A 23,273-nucleotide genomic window follows, 5' to 3' on the forward strand; every position below is an offset into this window, starting at 1 on the left:
GTTTTGCGCTGCGCAAACTTTTTAGTTTGATGTAGTCCCATTTGTTTATTTTTTCTTTTGTTTCCCTTGCCTAAGGAGATATATCTGAAAATAAGTTACTAGTAGCAATATCAGAGAGATTACTGCCTATGTTTTCTTCTAGAAGTTTTATGGTTTATTTAAGTCTTTAATTCATTTTGAATCTATTCTCGTATACAGTATAAGAAGGTGGTCCAGCTTCTTTTTTTTTTTTTTTGCATGTATCTGTCCAATTTTCCCAACACCAATTATTGAAGAGGCTGTCTTTACCCCATTGTACATTCTTACCTCCTTTGTCATATATTAAGTGAGCATATAGGCGTGGATTTATTTCTGGGCTCTCTATTCTGTTCCATTGATCAATATAACTATTTTTATGCCAGTCCCATGCTGTTTTGATGACTGTAGCCTTATAGTATATTTCGATATCAGGTAGTGTGATACCTCCAACATTGTTCTTCTTTCTCAAGATTGCTGTAGCTATTCGGGGTCTTTTATGGTTCCATATAAATTTTAGGATTATTTGTTCTAGCTCTCTGAAAAATGCCATTGGTATTTTGATAGAAATTGCACTGACTCTATACATTGTTGTGGGTAGTATGGCCATTTTAATGATGTTGATTCTTCCTGCCCATGAACATGGTATATGCTTCCATTTATTTGTACCTTCTTCAGTTTCTTTTTCCAATAACTTAGAATTTCCTGAGAAGAGGTCTTTTACCTTCTTGGTAAATTTGATTCTCAGGTATTTTATAGTTTTCTATAAGATCATTTTAGCTTTTAACGACCGTGATTCTTAGGAAATTATTCCTCTTCTCTGTCATAATTCACCCCCACCTTTCATTTGTTCTAGTTTCAGTAAACAAATAAATGCCATGGATATCCTCCACATAAAATTCTTATACTTATTTGAAGGAAATTATTACCAAAGACTTCCTCTTCTAAAAAATAAGTTACAGAAATTTCTTGAACTTTTTTTTCAGATTTCCCCATTCTCCATATTTGTCTAAGGGTCAGGTCAAAAGATTTTATTTCCATACAGAGGGCAAGGACCTTCTGTACCCATCTGTATGTGCAGTACCCATTAGTGTCCAGTTAACTATGTCCAGAAAGAATCAGAGAAAATCAGAGTCATTTGATCCTGTTCATTGTCTTCTAAAATTTGTGATTTATGAGTGGCTTCACTCCTACTCTCCTCATAACTCTTCTCAATTTCTTTCTTTCTACTTTAAAGGCTAGGAACACCTCTATCTCAACTCCTCTTTCTCCCTAAGAAAGGGGAAAAGCCTGTCTGTTTCTATCTGTAATAAAACAATAAAACTCTAAAATGTTACTGCTGGGAATGACCTTAGAAATTACCAGTCTAACCTTATCCTTTTTTGCAGGAGAAATGAAGACTCTAAATTGTCAAATAACCTTCTCAAGGTCACAGATGACTAATCAAAGACTGCTTTCCAGGCATCTTGACTAAATCCCAGACTTTGTACAAATTTTCCTGCTGGTTAACCAGTTTGGGGAGAATTATATGAAGTAAGATACAAAATGTATTTGATTTTCCATTTAAACTGGCATAAACTGTTTAACCTAAAATCATTACTACCAAAATTATTACTACTTACATAAAAAAAACATTTTTTAAAGAATTCTTTATAATATTCAAAATCTTTTAAGAATGTTTAGCTATAGTTTTAAAAAGACATGGAAAACTGACAGGTGAGAAGAAAGCCGGACTTAAAGCCTCTTGAAAAGTTTATCTTTTAGGAAAAAAAAGTAATGCAATACTTTCTTAAGGGTGAATCAATTTTAATCATATCACTTAAAATCACTGTAAACTGAATAAAATAATACACTTTGAAACATGAGAAGAAATAATATTTTCACAAAAAGTTTTTAAAGTAAATATGTCAAATAGGTAAAAATCACTTTTAAAACTAAATATATTTTTAAAAAACATTAAAACTTAGTATTTATTTTTTCAACATAGGAACATTATGCAGATTACAATGTCTCCAGTGACAACTACACACACACACACACACACACACACACACACACACACACGTACACATACATACACACAGAAGAAAGTTTAGATGGGTGTGAGGGTTTGGAGAACTTGCCACAAGACTGAGTTTGTATAGAAAGCATATTATTTTCACCTAGATTATATTTTCTTGGAGTGGGGAGAGAAAGGGAGTTACGGAAAGTCCAAATATATATATACACACTCTCACGCATTTATATAATAGATATAAATTACATAATTATAAAACTCTTGCTCTTTTTTTTTACATCTAAAAAAAAAATAAGGATAGTTTCCTAAAATAGTGGGAGGTAAATACAAATCTTATGTACCAATAGTTTGAAAAAAAAACTGTTTAAAAGTTTGAGACAATTTAGTCTCTCTCTCTCTCTCTCTTTCTCTCTCTCACTAACACACACACACACACACACACACGCACACACACACTCTCTCTCTCTCTCTTAGAGTAAGAGACTTTCTTCCTTTTTTGAATGCTACATCAAAGGACTCCAAATTATTTAATTACTTTGAAATCTTCTATATTCTAAGAATGTACATTGTTCAGAAAATAATATTTAGGTATAAATAAGATAAGCTAAGGAAGCAAAAATGGAATGAGGAAGGAAAGAAGGGAGAGAGGAAGAGAGAAAGAAAAGACTAATTTCTTCTATCTGCTAGTAATATTCAGAAGAGATGAGTCAGAAAGATGATAAATGTTTCAAAAAGCTTGAGGAAGAGACTTTTTTGGCCTGAGAAAATAAGTTATCTGGACGGAATCTTAAGAAGTCTTCGGATTAGGTCTAATATATACAAGGACCAGCCAATCTTAGTCCAGAAGAGAAGATAATGGGCCTAAATAATAGCATGAATGACTTAGGAAAAGTATAGGAAGAAGCAGTTAACAGTAAAGGTCACTGAACCATGAATTGGTTGACAACTGTGATGTCTCTAGAGGTCGTTAAAAATGGGATTTATATCCATTTGGTCATGTTTGTTTAGCTATAACCCTGTCTGGTAAAGGAATAGAGCAGTTGACTCAAAGTGCTTTCTAGGCTATGATTTTAAGAGTGTGGAAATTCAGAAGCAAAGCAGGAGAACAAACATACTCCTCTGCTCACAGTAATTTCCCTTAAAATTATTTATAAACAATTGTATATTCTACTAGAAAATGCCCTCAAAAATATTCTATTCAGTTAATATTATCTTAAGTTGATGAAGTACTTCATACGCATAGCTCATATGATAAATCCAGAAGACATTAGAAAATTCCAAGAAAGTAAAAAGTTTGCATAATTGGCACAACATTAATATTAAGATTTTGGTACTTTTAAATGGAGATCTCAATTTTTCTGAATGGGTTATAAATGAAATCACCTTGACTAGGGAATTCTGCTATTTTATTGACATTAGTTTTCATTATTAGTAGCTAAATTCTAAGGGATTCTAAAATTGATGTGATCTGTTTTCATTCTTATATATAGTGCTTTTTGAACAGAAGGGCACAATTAACAAATCTGATAAATTAGAACTCTGAATACCAAATTCCAGAAGACCATGAGTGGAGTAAAAGAAGTGAGTTATAAGATTTTCAGGGTAAGAAACACATTTTTATTAAAACAGAGGAACACTAAAATTTTCAAGTAGTGAAGCTTTCTGAATTTCAGCTGACAAAATCTAGTCACTGTTATGCTGGAGAAATTATATGTATAGACACTTATGAAAGATATCTCTAATAATTAAAAGCTATCAGGATATTTTAATACTAATTATGATATCTTTTGGGGCAGAAGATTGTGTTTAACATAAAAGTCTGTCATTATGTCTTTTAACTTTTCAGACGTAAAAATAGTTATTGAGGAACATTTTTAGAACATATTTAATGGATATATCAAATACTATGAACTTTTCCCTTCCATCCAAATCTTACATCATTCTATAGATCGATGGTTCTGGAGATAATTCTGGTGCCAAAACTGAAGGAGAGGGGGCAAGGAGGGTTGCTACTGGCGTCTAGTGGACAGAGTCCAGGGATGCTAATAAACATACTATAATGTCCAAAATGGCTCCCCACGACAAAGAATGATCCAGCCCCAAATGTCAACAGTGCCAGGACTGAGAAATCTTGCAAAGATTATTCAATATAAAGTTGAACAGAATAGTAACAAATAATTATTTCTCCAAAAAATGTACCTTGCATAATGCCTGACATATCATAGATATTCAGGAAAAAGCTAATATTCTCCCTCTTTTCCTTCTGCTTCAAAACATGTGTCAACTGTACTAAAAAACAGTTTTAAGCAGTGCAACCTACTTATTTGCCTACTAAAGAGGCTGAGATTGAAATGCAACTAACTAGCAACCTATAACAATGTGTATGCCACCTGTCATAGAACCTCAGGAGCATAATTTTGATGGTAATATTCACTAAATCAATTTAGAAAGCCAGAAACCTAGATCTTTCCTCTCCCTCCTACTTGAGATATACAACCCATTAGCAAATTCCACTGCTTTTATTTTGTAACTATTTCTCCATTACATCCACCTCTTTCTATTCCTATTACCACCACTCTGGCCCAAGCTATATAATAGTGCTCACCTGAACTAATGTCTTTCTTTCATCTAATCCAATTTCACAATGTAGCCAGAGTGATTAAGAAAAATACTAAACTAATCTGATTATAGTACTTTTTTGCTTAAAATCTTTTAATATTTTCCCATTACTCTTAAAATAGCGAGAAAAATTCTTAACATGGATTGCTATGTAACTCTTCAGTGTCTTCTCCTATCGCATCTTGTCCTATAGCTCCCTAACTTAGCTCCATAGGCCTTCTTTTAGTCCTTAAGAACACTATTCTCCATCTTACCTCTGGTTCTGTTTATGCTGTATCCTCCTCCTTTACCTATTTAATTCCTACTCACCTTAGTTCTCAGCTCAAAAAAAAAAATACATCTTCAAGAAGCTATCTCTAAATTTGATATTAAATACTATACATTCTCATAGCAACCTTAGCTTTTCTCCCAGAGCACTTATTGTACTTGTGATCACACATTTGTGTGATTATTCTATAAATGTCTGTTTCCCATACTAGCCTATAAGCTTCATGAGGGTACATATTTCAATATATCATTTGCCATAATTTCTTTGGCACTTAACCAAGTTGAATACATTGTTCACATTATAAATATCAGTTAAAAGAATGAACAAATGACAATAATATACCCATAGCCTAGTTGAGAGCACTTTCTCCCCACCTAGCATAACTAAATCTTTACAAATACACATTCTACTGCCAATACTGTAGTTATTTGTGCATATTTCTTTTCTTCATTAGGTTATAATAAACTCCATGAAGGCAGCATCCATGCCTTATTTACCTGTGCATCCTTCAGTGTCAGTATACTGTTTTGTACACAGAAAGTGCTCAAAAATTTATTTGAAAAATTGGACTGCCTATCTTCAAATAGCATATTTCATGGCAGGTCTACAGTTAAGGTATATGATGCTAAAATAATAAAATTATTCTACTGACATATGACTTTGGATCAAGATTCTGTCCAAAATTAACTAGGTCTATTCTGCATATGTCACATAACCTTTCTAAATCTCAGTTCAGTGAAGAGCCATCAATATTAGCTAACTATGTGTTAGATCATACACTAGAAACAATCTCAACAAATCAATAGAAAAGAGTTCGATGTACCAATTTTGTAAAGGGTGGAAGGTGATGATTAAGTACCTTTCTTAGGGTCACACATCAGGTAGATTGGAGGATTAGACTTTAGATATGCACAACTCTTAAAATCCTTTTTATTTTTGTTAAATTGCATGACTTGTTTGTTTTTAAAAAATAGTTAAACCTTATTCTAATGTAATTTTGGTTCTGAAATGTTTTGGCTCCATCGCCTAAACAAAATAACTGTCATTAAGAAGTTATTTACATTCAACATCTTTTCATGACAAAAATTTTCAAAGTGGATATAGAAAGAACTTATCTCAACTTGACAAAGACTGTCTATGGCAAGCTCCACAGCAAATATAATACTTAATGGTTAAAAGCTGAAAGCTTTTCCTCCAAGATCAAGAACAAGAAAAGGACGACAACTCTTACCACTATTATTCAATATAGTATTGGAAGTTTTATCCATAGAAATCAGTCAAGAAAAAAAATAAAAGGCACCCAAATTAGAAAGGAAGAAGTAAAACCATTACTATTTGAAAATGACATGACATTATATATAGAAAACACTAACGAATCCACAAAATGATAGAATAAAATAATTCAATAAAGTAGTAGAATACAAAATTAATATACAGAAATCCATCACATTTTTATATACTAATAATGAACAATCAGAAAGAGAAATTAAGAAAACAATCTCATTTACAATTGTATCTGAAAGAACAAAGTATCTAGGAAAAAATTTAATTAAGGAGGTAAAAAATCTGTACTTGTAAAGCTATGAGACATCAAATAAATAGATTGAAGAGAACACAAATAAATGGAAGAATATACTGTACTCATGAATTATAATAACTGATGTTATTAAAATAGCCATACTACCCAAAGCAATCCACAGAGTCAATGCAATCCTTTATCAAAATACCAATGAAATTCTTCTCAGAAATAGAACAAATTTATGTGAAATCACAAAAGACCCTGAACAGCCAAAGCAATCTCGAGAGAGAAAAATAAAGTTGGAGGTATCACACTCCCTGATTTCAAACTATACTACAAAACTATAATAATCAAAAGATTATGGTACTGGCACCAAAAAAAAAAAAAAGAAGAAGAAGAAGAAGAAGAAAAGCAGGCACATATATCAGTGGAACAGAATAGAGAGTCTAGAAATAAACCCTCATTTATATGGTCAACCAATCAGCAACAAAGAAGACAAGAATATACAATGGAGAAAGAACAGTCATTTCAACAACTGATATTGGGAAAACTGGACAGATATGTGCAAATAATTAAACCGGATCCCTCTCTTCCACAATATAAATATACAAACCCTCAAAATGGATTAAACATTTAAAAATAAGGCCTGAAACTATTAAAACTCCTAGCAGAAAACACAGGTAGTAAACTATTGATGTCAGTCTGAGTAATATTTTTTGGATATATCCGTTTGAACAAAAGAAACAAAAGCAAACATAAACAAATGGAACTTCGTCAAACTAAAAAGCTACTATAAAGCAAGGGAAACCATCAACAAAACCAAAAGACAACTTACTGAATGAGAGAATATATTAGTAAATAATATATTTGACAGGAAGTCAATATCCAAAGTATATGAAGAACTTATATAACTCAATAACAACAACAAAATAACATTGTGATAAAAAAAATGGGCAGAGGACATGAAAAGACATTTCTCCAAAGAAGACATACAGATAGCCAAGAGACATATAAAAAATATTTATCATTGTTAATCATCAGGGAAATGGAAATCAACACCACAGTGAGACACCACCTCACACCAGTCAGAATGGCTATTATCAGAGAGTCAGCAAATAACATATGATGGCAAGGATGTGGAGAAAAGGGAACCCTTGTGCACTGTTGGTAGAACTGAAAATTGGTGCAGCCACTACATAAAATAGTATGGAGATTCCTAAAAAAAAAAAAACTTAAAATAGATCTACCATATAACTCAACATTCCTCTTCTGTGTATTTATCCAAAGAAAATAAAAGTACTAATTTGTTCATTGCAGCATTATTTACAATAGCCAAGATACGGAAGCAACCTAGATATCCATTGATAGATGAATATATTAAGAAGATGTGGTACATATATCCAATGGAATATTAATGCAGAAATAAAAAAGAATAAAATTTTGCCATTTGTCATTTGTATGGTCCTAGAAGCTAAGTGGGCTAAGTCAGACAAAGAAAGACAAATACTGTATGCTTTCATTTATATGTGGAATCTAAAATATCACAAACTCATAGAAATGGAGACCACAGGGATGGCTTCTAGAGGGGAGAAGAATGAGAAATGGGTGGAAAAGATGAAAGAGAATATAGTCAATACTATTGTGATACATTTGCACAGTGACAGATGATCACTAGAATTAGTGGGATGAACACATTGTAAGGTATAAAAATGTAGAATGATTATATTGTACACTTGAAACTAATATAAGTACTATAATATTATATGCCGACTCTATTTAAATTTAAATAAATTAATAAATAATTTTCAAAGGAAATCATCAACAAAATGAAAAGGCAATCTACTGAATGGGAAAAAAAATATTTGCAAATCATATATCTTCGAATAAGGGCTTAATATCAAAATTATATAAAGAACTCATATGTCAATAGCAAGAAAACAAACAATCTAATTAAAAAACGAGCAGAGGATCTGAATAGATATTTTTCCAAAGAAGACATGCAGATAGCCAAAATGACTAATCAAGATGCTTAACATCACTAATCATCTGGGAAATGCAAATCAAAAATGCATATCACCTTACACCCATTAGAATGGGTAATATCAAAAAGACAAGAAATAACTATTGGCAAGGATATAGAGAGAAGGGATCACATGTGTATTGTTAGTGGGATCACAAATTGGTACAGCCACTGTGGCAAATAATATGGAGGTTTCTCAAAAAGTAAAAAAAAAAAATATATATATATAGAGAGAGAGAACTACCCATATGATCCAGCAATACCACCTTTAATTATTTATCCAAAGAAACAAAATACTTGTTTGAAAAGATATATGCACCCCAATGTTAACTGCAGCATTAGTTACAATAGCCAATATATGGAAACAACTTAAGTGTTCATAAATAGATGAATGGATAAAGAAATGTGGTATGTATACACCATGGACTATTATTCACTCATAAAAAAATAAGTAAATCCTGCTATTTGAAACCACATGGATGAAACTCAAGGCCATTATGCTAAGTGAAATATATCAGAGAAATACAAATATCATATGATATCACTTACATGTAGAATTTATAAAAATGCTTATAGATACAGAGAACAGATTAGATTGATGGGGTTGCAATGGGTAAAGGGGGGTTAAAAGGTACAAGCTTCCAGTTATAAAATCAATGTCATGAGAATGGAATGCACAGCATGGAAACTATAGCTAATAATAATACATTGCATATTGGACAGGATGTGGAGAAAAAGGAACACTCATATACTGCTGGTGGGAATGTAAACTGGCACAGCCACCATATGGCTCAGCAAATTCCTCTCCTGGATATCTACCTGAAATATTTGAAAACATTTAGTCATAAAGATATAAGTACCCCTATGTTCACTACTGCATTTTGCATGGTAGGCAAGACATGGAAGCAACTTAAGTGTCCTTCGAGGGATGATTGGTTAAAGGAGATGTGGGGTGTGTGTGTGTGTGTGTGTGTGTGTGTGTGTGTGTGTGTGATAGAATACTACTCAGCCATAAAAAAGGATAAAACATTGCTATTTGTGACAGCATGGATGGATTTTGAGAGTATCATGTGAAGTAAAGTAAGTCAGATGGAAAAAAAAAGAACCATATGATTTCACTCGTATGTGGGATATAAAACAGAAAGCAACAAACAAACAGAAAAACAAACTCATAGACACAGACAACAGTATGGTGGTCACCAGAGAAGGGGGCCGAAGAGAGGATTTCAAGGATAAAGGGGGTTTAAAAATATGGTGACGGAAGGAGATTAGACATTTACTAATGACCTAAAAAGAACACTGTTTGAAATAACTATTTCATCCCCCCACAAAGTTAACTTTTTAAAAGCCCCTTTATAAAATGGCCATATCTATCAGTTTTAATTGTGCAATGCTCTAAATTTTCTCCTAATAACGACTGCACAAAATAAATACCCTAAAGCTACAGCTAACTTTAATGACCATTTATGGATTTTCCAACCTTTATAATTCTGGTACTAAGCAATTACTCGCTATATTTTGTCTTATATTTATTTTAGTATTTTCTACAGATGCGTTTATAATGGCACATTATTTCTGAAATCCTGAGAATAACAGGTTAAAAGCAAATGAAAGTGTTCATGGTGCTTTAATTAGTTTTATAAAATTTAGGTATGATATAGTCACTTCCAATTTATACAGTATCTTTTTAAATATAATTTTAAAATAGTGTATCATATTTTTAAATTACTGAACTAAGGCTAAAAAGATGCCAGCATCTGCTTAATTATAAAGTGTAACTATTCTCCTGATGACCCTGATGTCTGAAATATGCGGGAATGATTTGTGAATCTACAAGAATAAATCCTGTTCTACATAATTATCAATGCTGTGTATACCTATAAAATATTTAATTAAAAAATCAATTCATTGGATGGATAAAAAGTGAAATTTTTAATTGTTTTGCATATTTAATTTATCCAGGGTCCATCATAAGAAAAAGGTGCCCTTAATGTCAATTATTTGCTTTATAATTATTCTCCTTTAAATAATGAATAATATCGATCACTATTTCCTAACCATTCCAGATAAAATAAAATATATCAGTGCAAATTAGCTTAGAATTAATTATTTTACATTAAATGATACACAACATCACAAAATAATCATAAGTCTTAAGGTTATGTGAGATTGCTGGTAATGTATCTAATGTTTTAAATTGAGCTACCCATCAATGACTAGTGCAAAAAATAAATATATTTCTCCAAATTTTATTCTCAGGCTAAGTTATTCAGATTGTATAGATTCACACAACTTGATTACATATTTCCATGTTGATGCCATTATTTCAGAATGTAGGTTGTTAAAGACAGTTGCTAAGTCATACATCTATATAACTGGGCCAGGAGAAAACCTTACCCACTGTTACGTAGATAAATAAATCATAGTAAAGCTCAGTACATTAACGGAAGGCCCATGATGTGCTATTTACTTGTATGGTGCTATGTCATTATTTGTCACAGACTCATCTTATGTATCAATTATTTCTTGTACCTGACTGCTCTACTGTTTCTTCAAATACTTGCTTGGAACATACATTAAGAGAGAGTTTCAAATTCTCTGTAGGAAGGCCATGTGGTGAATGCTTTTCCTTTTGATTATTTTTAAAGATTTATATCAGTTTGTTTGAAATAACTAAAAGTAACCAAAAACCTTTACGAGTAAATGAAAGAAATCTAAGAGAATGTCACATCTTCAACAGTCATTAGGGTTAAAATGGCTATTTCTGAAAGGCTATAAGAACACAAAAAATTCTTTATCATTCCTACAAAAAAAAAAAAAAGGAAAAGAATCATAGGCTATAATACTGCTGGGTTTCAATCAAATCAAATAGCATGAAAAAAAAAAAAGTCAGCAGGAGTGGAGCTCAGCGTCCTATTTACACCACTGGATCAGAATAGTTTGGAGAGGGAGCCATTCTCACAAATCATTCTCTTGTTAAATTCTGTAGTGGGACTTCATTAAACCTCTTGGCTGAAGGCATTTTACTCTCAGTCTGCTCACAAAAAGCTCTGCTGGCAATACTGATTCTTTAAAGGTCTCCACTAACACATTGTCTTCTTGGGTTTTCTTTTTACAATCTCAAATCTCTTTTTCTCATCAGCCTTTAAAATTGTCTATTGATTTTTTAAATCATTATTTTAACCACAAAATAAACAGCGGCAACAACAAATCATAAAAAATCCACAACAAATCTTATAAGGCATTCTGAATAAGACTTGAGTTCAGTATGAAAAGTAGCAATACATACATAAAGGAGTTGGCAAATAAATATAACATTGTGATGTGTGTGCATTATAATATATAATATATATACTATAATTTTATATATAAAATATAGAATTGCAATATATAAAAAGGTGTGTGTGTGTGTGTGTGTGTGTGAATATCTCCCAACCTCTGAAGCGCTATTTACTATAGTACCTCTGATTTTACTAGGCCTTTGTGGATTATTGCCATATGTAATGAAGAATCATTCTCCAATGAACCAGTCTGCTCTATCTTGTCAGAGTCTGGCAAACATATCACACACATTTCAAGGTTCTTAATGTCATCAAGAAAAGCTTTGGGGGTCTTATAATATGTGTTTCATCAAAATGCTGATGAACTCACGGTTCTTAACTAGGATCTTGGATTGTAGTAAACCTAACTTGAACCTGCAAAAAGGCCCCTTGACACTATTAGTTTTGGCTTTGACTCAAATAACCGTGTTAATGGTCAGAAACAATGTACTATTATACTGCTAGCTTTTCTGAAATCAGCAATTTAAGCAAACTGTTCCAACAAATGATTTAAATGAAGTCTACATCAAAGGAAGGAAATTCAGAACTTAAAGGCCCGTTTTCTCTCTCATTACTTCTTTTATGCCTAGATATCATACGAACTCTAAAAAGTCATATGACTCTTACACAAAGATCTCATATACTGATAGAAAGCTAAACATAATGAATCCTGTATATGGAAACCACCAGTTTACAAAATAAGGCTTCTTTACCCCAGAGTTGTTTTTTGAATGCCAAGTTTATTAAAATTTATCCTCTAGTACTGGCATTGAAATCCACAGTAAGCTATATTGTTTTACTTTTACATAAATTTTAATTACACATTCTGAAATAATTATTTATTGATCCATAGGAGAAAAAAATAGAAAAAAAATTCACACGCACATACACACACAGAGTATGTTACACTGCATAAGATTACCCGTGTGCTTTGGTTATCTTCAAAGTTGTTACTTCGCATCTTAGAAAATGATCAAATGCACAGATACACATTTCTTTTAATGGGTTATATCTTCTGATCCATTTTCAAGACTATTAAAGTTTTAAGTTATATGTAAGTTATTACTGGGGACCATCTATCCAAATTATTTTTATCTCCAGCTAATTAAATTGTTCCAATATATGAATTGTATTTATAAAAGAAGCAGTGAAGGGATTCAACATTGATTCTGTCAGGAAATTTAGTAGCATTGAACATACCAGAAAAAATAATAATTATGTTTAAAGATCAAAAGAAATTATGTTAATTATAGATGTGGTTAATTAAAAAAACTCATTATTATGTCTCAAATGCATGTGTATGTATGTGCATCATATATAGATAATACAAACAAAAAGGATTTTTAACCAAAAGCAGATTTTTTTTTTTGTATTATACCTCACTTATCTACTATTACCTGAGATAACTAGAATAAAAATTGACATGTATTAACCATTGTTACGGAAGCCTTGATAGTCACTGTTTATTAAAAAAGTACTTACTGCATATCTATGTAAAGTATTTTGGAAGACGCACACATGATTCAGACCCTAATTTTGAACTATAGCTAGTGATAGGCAGCTAAGAGCACTAAAAGTACACCAAGTCCTGATTCTGACACATATAAAATCACATCACTGAGGTGACCTCCTCCTCTTTTATGTCATCATCACTTCTACTTTTATTGAGCATTTAAATGCTTCAAAGAACGTGCTAAATATTTCATAGTTATGAGCTCATTTAATCCTCACAATAATCTTATGAGAGAGACATTTTCAGCCCCATTTTACTAATGAGAAAACTTAAAATAAAAAATTTAATAACTTGTACGTTTAGCATTTGAATCCAAGTGTGTCTGTCGAAAAACACTGTGCTATTAGTTCTGTTTTACAGAATATTTTCTAGCATCAGCACCAGCAGCAGAAGAAGAAGGAGGAGGAAAAGGAAGAGGAGAAAAGATGTCTCTTTAAAACACCTTCCAAAGAAATACTAAGGAGTAATTTTCAAAGATAGATATCAATATCAACAAGTTACAGAAAACAATTTTTGCAGAAAAGTAAAACAATTACCAAACTTTACAATAAGTAGCTATTAAAAAATAAACAAATCTCTATGGAAAAAATAAATATTACTGAGAATCTGATGGATTTTTAATTATTTAGGAAGAATTTGATGAGAAAAATAATCACAACAATAATTTCTTCTGCATAAGCAATTTGTAATCCACAAACTATTTTATGAGAATAATTATTTTATTATCTTAATTTATTTCATATCAGCTCATTGATGTTTATATTATACGTATATTCATTTTTTTGAACAGATGAGAACACTGAAACCTAGAGCAGAAGTGATTTGCCCATGATCCTACAGCTGACATGTAGGGCAGCTCTTGATTCACTCACACAGAAAATGATGTATGAGCACCAAGGATGCCCCTAAGACTGCAGCAAACAACGAGACTAAGAAAGTAAAGAAAACAAAGTGTGCCTCTAAGGAACTCCTAGTCAAGTGAGGCAGACGTAGGAATGCAATAAGGGTGACAACTGCATTCAATTGGTATGCGAATGGGGTATCCCTAACCTGCACTGGAGTAGGGGCTGTCTGCAAAGCTTCTTGAAGGATGCATATCTAAGCTGAGTCCAACAATAGGAATATTTAGCAAGTATAAGATGGGTAAGTAGGGGGAAGGACATTTTAGATTAAGGGACCAATATAAATAAAAGCCCAGAAGTAAGCTACACAGTATGTGCATGGAAAAAAATATCTAAACAATACAGTGATATTAGACTGGAGGAAGAAGCAACAGAGGGAACTAGGTAGCCAGGCAGAGCACTAGTAAGTGCTTTAGACATTATCCTAGAGAGATGGGAACCACGACAATTTTTTTTTGGATAGAACTAATCTAACTAGATTTGTGTTTTCGGTAGAAGACCATTGTGTGAAGAACAGATTCTTGGGACAAATTGGAGGCAAGAAAGGAATGAATTAAAGTAATTATAAAAAGGTAAGAGAGTCGTTAAATATTTAAAAGGCAATTTGTGATGGTTGGCTTATGATAAATGAGAGAGTAAAGCATGACCCCACAACACCCCAGCTATCTACTGGTGTGTATCTACAGATTGCATTGCCTTCAACTGAATAGAGAATATGAGCGAATTCAGCTTCTGATGCCTAGTCTGCTCCCATTTTCACCGTATCAGTATTATTTCCCAGTAAATAATCACACTCTGGGGTAGCTACTACTGTTGTACTGTTCAAATCCTAGTTCACTGGGACATAACATAGATGTCAATTATAAACTTCAGTGCCTGAGATATTTTAGCAAAGCTTCTTGTTTGAAGCATGTGGTTCGCTAGCATGCAAGGAAAGAAGCTCTAGAAAACATCCCATTAGTAGTAATTAAGTCAGCCAAAAGATAGCATGTCTTTTTTTTTTCTACCTTTGTATCTCCCTGGTCTCATGTCAATCTCATACTTTAAGGCTCAGCTTTCCAGAAGTTGTCAGTGGCTAATCAATCCTAATGAGGAAGTGTTGTGTTCCTTCCCTGCATAGTCGGCATAAATATGTATGTGAAACATCAGACAAAATAAGAATTCTTCAGAAGATAATGCATATCTTTTGGATGATTCATTTGAACATTCCTATTGTATGCCAACAATATAAATTTAAAGGAATAGCAACATCATTCATGATACCATATTTTATAATTTAAAAAAACAAAATGGGGTGAGGTTGAAAGAACAGAGTAATTTCACATCAAGGGAAGAAAAACATGGACAAGCGCTTATGAGAAAAGAGCTGAGATTTCACAGAAATCCTATTCGTCTGGCAGCAGAGCATCTCCTGGTTCAGAGATGTTTGGCATCTGCCTTTTCTTTTAATAGAGCAGTTGCTGAAAGGGCAGAAAAGCAACTGTTTCTTGAGCTTGAAAGAATAAACTGGTCCCTGTGAGGGGCCTGAAGAGTGCAGTGGCGTGTGAACTAAGATCTAAATGTCCAGTTTCCTGTGTCTCACTGGCCCAGCACTCAGGGCTAAAGGGAAACAGGAGGACTAAGTGTATTTTTGTTCCTGTTGAAAGAGAGACAAGCGAAACTGGGATTAGATTTTCTTAATGGTTCAACTCAATGAAGATATTATGTGATTGCTTGGAAAATGGCTGGTGTGTGGAAGTACGTTTTCAGTTTGGTTTCCTGTGACAGACACAGTCATGGAAACACGATCACTCTGGTGATAGAGAGTCACATATTTACTTTGGAAGTTAAATTGTAACAGTAACAAGAGCTGCTTTATCTGTAAAGTTGGAAAGAGAGTGGAAAGATTAATAATACCATCTAGTTTGCCTGTTTAAGCAATGAATATCACTGAAGCAAAGAGCCATAAGAAATCTTAGAGGAGATGGATAAACTTGAAAGTGGGAGAAATTTAGAGTTTAAACTATTTGTGGCCTTATCATCTATCTTTCTTTTGGGATACCATCCTTCAAAATGAAATTATTTAAAAAGCTATCAACGTGATCATCATAAATAATTACTAATTTAAAAGGTTTGTTATTAATACTATAGTAAATAAAATTATATTTTTTCTTTATTTTCTTTTTCATTGTTTTGAAGCTGCATCCACCATGCTTTTCTTAAAAGCTAGCTACCTTCAGCCAAAGGTGAGGAAAAAAAGCACTTGCTTTTTAAATTAACCATGAATTGGTTCAAAAATTAAAACAAGTAACAAAATTAAGTTGGCTATCATGTGATTCCAAAAACCCCAAGCCCCATATGGCAAGCATTTAATAAAGACCCAATCAGTTTAGATTAAGATAGTAAAACATAAAACAAACCTGTGACCATTCTTGGAATACCAAGCAGAGGCATAAATTTTAGCAGTTTCAATGGTATACTGTTTAAAAACCTGGCAGGGAGCCTCTATGCATCTATTCTGTTCTGGTTAGATTTTATATTTTATAGGTATGTCACAACCTATAAAATGGTTATAAATACCTGGTATATATCTTTTTTCCTTAAAAGATGGGATCATTATGCAATATGAAACGCTAGTTCAGAAGATAACTCTTTTCTACAAAGGCAGAGCCAGCAATCCTAACACTTGTCAAAATGAGATATTAAAGTGAAAATATAACAATGGAAAAAATAAAAATTGAGGTAAGATGTCTTTAAAAAGATGCCTCATTTTGTCTGTATATTTTACATTTACAAAGAGAATTCCTGAGGAGGTATATAGATATTATACATATGGAGGAAATACAGACAAACAAACATGAAGTATAAATGCTACGGCATGGATCGTTTAAATTTATAGGTAATAAACCTTTGCTTATTTCAGAAAATGACAGACTATCAAGTTCAGGTCAACTACATTTTCTGGTTAACTGAGTGTTAAGTAGAAATACTTTTCCTGTTGTAATCATTCCAAACAGTATTACTTAACCATTTTTTACTGGTAATGTAATAAACATTAATTATTTTTCAATAGGTGAAATTACTGCAGAGCCTTTGAGTCTCATTCTGACAATTAGTTTCACTGATATACCAAAATGGACATGCAGGTTAATGAAATTGGGATGTTCTTTTTATTGACTAAATTTTACAGAGGCTTGGATGTACATATTTTTAATCAGAAACTTCCTAATAGCTCCAACATTTACTACGATTTGCCTCTTTTCCAAGTAAAATTAAATCATCTATGTTATAAATAAATAATCAATATTTAGATTTGGCTCAATGGCTTTCACATTCTGCTGACCAAGAAGAAGTAATCCAATCAATTATACGTGAGATATATAAGTAGTATAGGTTTTAGGGCTACAGCGACTTACTATTAACAGGGTGTGACCTCATATTTTACTCATGGTTTGGTGCGCTTTTTGAAGCTTCCAAGTGGTCATAAAGGAGCAATTTTTTGCGGATATTTGCTCATTGATAACCTTACTAGTCTTAGAATGAATTAATTACCAGGAAATATCTCTAATTTATGGAAAGATAACCTGAAATGCTGAGTCCAAATAATAGGAAAACAGTCACTCTTGGAGGCAAGAGAATCGAAATTGAGGTCAAATACCCTGTGCTGAAAGTTTTTCCTTTAACAATAACATTCCATTGCACATAAAATGTAATAGTTTTTCAATCATTTCTATTCCCAAATGGTCATAATTTTCATTAATTTATCCAGGTATTTTGCCAAACTTCAACACAAGTCTAATACTAGTTTTGACAGCACTAACAAGATCCAACACATTTACTATAAAAGCCAATAAGGTGTTTTTTAATGAAAATGTAATATTTTATATTTGAGAAGAGTTTTAAGCAATATCAGGTAATAAATTATCATGACTATATTAGCATTTATGATTCCCCATTTACAATAGCAAAAAGAGAACTACCTGTCTAGATTTATCCGAATATTATTTTTCTTACTAATTAACCAATAATTATTAAAATTAAGCAATAAAACTATCAATAGTAATAACACTAATTTAAATATAATGCTTTTTATTTATAAAACATTTACTCTGTAACAATGTTAAACATTATAAACAAATATATATAGATATAGATATAGATATATATACTTATGTTATATATATATATAAAATCTTTATAAAAATTCTGTGAGGTTTATATACAATACCCATTTTATACCTGGGGAAACTTTCTGAGGCTCAGGAAGTTTAAATAACCTTTTCCAGGTCACATGGTTGGTAAACAATATAGACAGAATTCAACTAAATTCTATCTGATGCCAAAGTCTATGCTCTGAGCTACACAATTCTTTGTAACACACTTTTTCCAGCTCTGGTAATTCCCAAACTCTAAAGAAAAGTTTTAAAGCCTTTTATTCCTTCTATTAGCTCATTAGGGGTAACTTCAATTCAGGGATTCACAAGCTTGCTTATTTAAAAATTAGTAATGAAAACAAATTTCTGTGCCTCAATTCAGATCTCCTAAATTGGGTGCTCCAGGCGCATGCCTGATAACCGGTATATTTAACAAGTTTCTGATAAGTTTAAGTATTAAATTCAGACAGTAAACTTCAAATAAGTTTAGGACACTCTGCCTTGTCCTAAGTTTTACAGAGCTCCCTTTCAAACACAGATCCCAGCAGCCCTCATAGATGACAACCTATTCAAATTTCATCCAACTGAACCTACTGTTGGCACTCAGGATCAAAGCCACCAGAAACTGCTTGAATTCCTTCTTAGGACATCCCTGTGATATTTCTACCATTCAAGCAGAAAGCTGGAGTCCATATGCATATTTCAAATTGTAATAAGTATTTATTAAATAGAATGTCTACTAGATGCTCAGTACCAAGCTAAGCAATGTGAATGGTAGGTGCACAAGTAGAAAAAACAAAGAAATCCTTAAAGTTAAGGAAGGGATATTTAAGGAAATATATACAGGTAGAGTCTCCAAAAGAGCAGAATTGGGATCTTAAGAGAAAAAAAAAGGAAAATAAAAAGAAGTAATTTTCAAATTAATTTTTTAAATATTGTAACTAATCATGCCCGTATTGAGGGTGAAAAATCAGTCACCGGTATTTGAGAGTTTTTCCCCATAACTTCTACTTGAAGCTCAGAACTTTGTTGCCCAACATCAGTTCTCAAAATTAGATAGCCATTGTATGAAGAGTGAGGAAAGGGAAAATTATTTCTAATCCCATACTGACTAAAAAAGCATCTTCTAAAAATAAACCACAAATAAAATGCATAAATCAAAAACAACTACAGTACTGAATTTCCTGTTATAATTGTTTCCTGCTATAAATGGATTCATTTCTGATTAGTTTCCTTTGTAGTAACTAGTAATTGTCTACATTTAATCTGAAATGAAGGAAAAAGATATGACTTCTCAAGTTTCCTTTGACAGGGTTTCCCCCCCCCCTTTTTTAGCTATCTTTTACAGTTGGGAATCATATTTTTTTCTTTGACATATTCTGTATATTATTCTAGCATGTTAAAGATATTTTAACAGATATTAATATGTATATTTTAATATTTAAATAAAATACCTTCTCAACTATAAACAGATCTCTCATAAGTTTATAGAAAACCCAATGCAGTTGAAATAAGAACTAAGTTTCTCAAGTTATTTTCTGGATTTCATCATTTGTACCTAATTTCCATTGAAATGCTAGCATAGGGAGTAAGAATTCCATATGGAAAACTTATGGCTGAATTAGCTTTGGAATTGAATTTAAAGTTGCAAGAAGAAACTCTTTTGATTTCAATGTCTACTGTAGACACAACAGAATGGCTATTATTTATAAAAGCATCAGACTTTCAAGGTAAAGTACTTTAAAACATAAAGTGCAGTACTACATCTCTCTGACTAATGTGATAGACAATCAGCCTTCCTTCCACAATTGCCTGGAGACAGACACACCTTTTCATGTCTTGAATTCATCCCAAGCTACTTTCACTCCCTCTGGAGGGCTTTTGAACTTGAATCTGACATCTCTTAAATTTATGCTTTCTCTAAATGTAAAGGGGTTTTCTTTTCTTACAGTTTTAGCCTTAATGTGGAATTCGAGTCTAACTTAGATTAAAGAGAAATAGTCTAGGTCTTAGAAATTCAATGTTTGTTCTTGATCTTTTCCTTTTTTTAAAAAAAAATTCTTTTGTTTTTATGAGGTTCAGCTAAAAACCTCAAAGTGAGACGTAATGGCTTTAGAGACAGGAAGGAAATATTCTTTATTCTTTTTTTTTTTTTTATTTCTACTGTAAAAAGCCCGCAAGGCTATTTTATAGAAAGCCCACAGTAGAAGCACTCCCTCAAAAGCCACCTTTTTCTTCATAATAGCCTTAGAGGAGACAGTGTTAGAAAAGTGACAGCACCAAGTGATGGTAATGTCAGACCAAGAAACGAGCTAAATGTTTTATGGCTAAGATCCCTGTTTACTCTATATACTTGTCAAAATGGGGAATTTTTTTCACCAACAAAATTTTTTTTGAGGGTCACTGTCACTCAAACCACAATAAAAAATTTGTCCCTAAAAAGTAAAAAAAAAAAATAAGAGAAAATTCTCAGATGAGACATAGTAAAAATAACCAGTATGACATCATGGAGAAAGGAGAAAAGGGATTATGAGAATGAAAAACATCTGGATTATGAATACAAAGGAGGTGACAGACCATTTCTATATATCAGTTTAAGACATGACTCTGACGTTCAAAAACTTGTAGCCACAGAATATGGCATCATAAAAAAGCAAATAATAAATCTTTATCAAAATTAGAGTGTGCAGTTCATTCAATAAATATATATTGAGTGTCTGCTTTATCACAGGCATTGTGTGCATGGAAAAAGACTGCAAAAGTCTCTACTCTATGGATGGATCTTACATTCTAGAGGGAGATAGAATCTTCTCATTTTTGTGTTCCGAATTGTACAGATCCTTGAAAGTACATGATCTAAGGGAATGGTAGATTTGTTTGCATTCAAAGACAAAGATATTAGAAGGGTTCTACGTTTGAAGACCCTTCTCTACTTGTCCAAGACAGAACTCTACATAATTTTGAAAATTTAATTCAATTTCCTATAACAAACATTTATAGAGCTCCCACAGGCAAAATAATTTCTTTAAAATATGTTTGAAATAAAATATTTCTAGCACTATTAAAGCCTATATTTAATACAGATTACTCTAATGAATAATGTTTTCTTCAAATATCAACATCATATTTCTTATAATAAAACAACCACAGAGTAATGTTCCCTAAACCTTACCTTGGACAGTCAAAGTAGCTGATGCTTCAGCTTTTCCAACCATATTTTCTGCAACACAAGTATATGAGCCCATGTCACCAGCCATTACCTTCCGAATTTTCAAGGTATGATCATCTCTGATTTCATACCTAGTGACATAACAAAAGAAAGCAGTTAAGTCACTTTCTATTTGAAGGATCTCATCATTATAAGACACACCTATGCATCAAATCACATACTATATTCTCTTTAGAAAATTTAAAATAAAATGTAAAATGTGGCATTCCTCTAAGTCAGCATGCAGATAGAAAAGATCTTGTTTTTACATTTAAATGTGTTTAAATATCAAACTACTTTCTAAAAAAAATTGGGGAAAATTTGGCCCTTACTTGTTTCATTTCCTCAATCTACCGTACTCATACTAAAATTAAAGAATAGTGACCACTCAATTCTTACTATATGGCAGTCTTTAAGTATTTTACAGATTTTACTTTTTAAAATTCTTATAACCATTGCATGAAGAATCATGTAACCTGGCTAGTTGAATAACAGAGTTGATATTTGAACCCAGATAGTCTCATCCTAGAGCTCACTTGCCTCGTCTCATCTTCTTTCTCAAATGTTGGGTTCCCCTTTAAGTTTTACTTTAACTCTTTTATTCAACATAATATCCATGAGTTATATTATCTATTATAGTTTATATATTGACCAAACACTCAAACATTTCCACCCCTATTTCATCTAAGCTCCAAATTCATAATCTCAACTGATTAATAATTAGACATGATATCCCACAGGCGCCTAATAGTTAATACGTTAAATAAAAATCTCTTTTCTTACCCTATCGCATTAACAAACTCCTTCTCCTAACACAATCTACCTAGCTTCCTTCAGCAGTCCCCTATGTCGTACAAATCATCTGATTCATAGGGGCCACTATGGACCTCTATTTCGATCTCATCTCTTAGTTCAGACCATTCATATCTCTTACATGGACAACAACAAGAAGGGTGCCCCGATACTAGTCTCTCTCCACGTTAATGTAATATCCATAGTATTAAAATAAATATTTTCTCTAATCAGTTCATAGTATTCTCCCTTACCTCATCAGTGTACAGAAAACATAATTCAAAATACTTCAGTCTATTAATACACATTCCTGATAATTTGGCCTTAATATTTCTAACCTGATATCCCTTACCTTCTTGCCACATGCCCTCTGAGCTAGCCATGCTAAGCCTTCTACCATTCAGAACATGAGATATTCTCTCTCAGATTTGCATACACACTGTGATGTCTTTTTTCCAGGAATACTCTTCTCCTCTTTCTTGCCTACCCAATATTTTTTCCAAAGCATTGCTGACATGTCACTTTTCTTTGAGAACTCTGTCCTGATTTCCTGCTCTGACATGTCTACCTTTATACGTGACGCAAGGGTTTGCTGCTTTATTCTCTATCTATTCATACACGTATCCTTTCTGAGCTCCTTGAGAGCAGAAAGTATGTCTAAGACACTGTTCTAATCCCAAAACCTAGCAAAGGCTCAACATATGCTTATTGAAGGACAAGATACACTCATCCTTTAGGCAAAGGCAGCCTAAAAACAATATCTGAAAGCTTCATTTCATTGCCTTGTTCCCTAAGGCTATGAGTATATCTCTGCTCCTAGCCAATTTAAGGACTTGACACATATCAAGAAACTGACTTCTTTTACTATTCCCTGGTGATGCTGTAGCTAAGGAAAAAGCAGCTCATTTTTTAATAGGTTCACAGCTATACTTTTAGTGCTGTACTCT

The 23,273-nt window shown here is 32.5% G+C and overlaps 1 protein-coding gene across 4 annotated transcripts in view; it reads right to left on the reverse strand.

Annotated features, from left to right (window-relative positions):
* Nucleotides 1-23,273, reverse strand: part of ROBO1 (roundabout guidance receptor 1) — a 385,827-nt gene that overhangs the window by 86,082 nt on the left and 276,472 nt on the right. For all 4 annotated transcript variants that reach the window (XM_006926234.3, XM_015600202.2, XM_015600203.1 and 1 more), the window contains exon 6: nucleotides 21,499-21,626. In XM_006926234.3, coding sequence (XP_006926296.2) covers nucleotides 21,499-21,626 — 128 coding nt within the window. The remainder of the gene's footprint in view (nucleotides 1-21,498; nucleotides 21,627-23,273) is intronic.

Source organism: Pteropus alecto, unplaced genomic scaffold (genome assembly GCF_000325575.1).
Source record: "Pteropus alecto unplaced genomic scaffold, ASM32557v1 scaffold239, whole genome shotgun sequence".
Classification (NCBI taxonomy): Eukaryota; Metazoa; Chordata; class Mammalia; order Chiroptera; family Pteropodidae; genus Pteropus; species Pteropus alecto.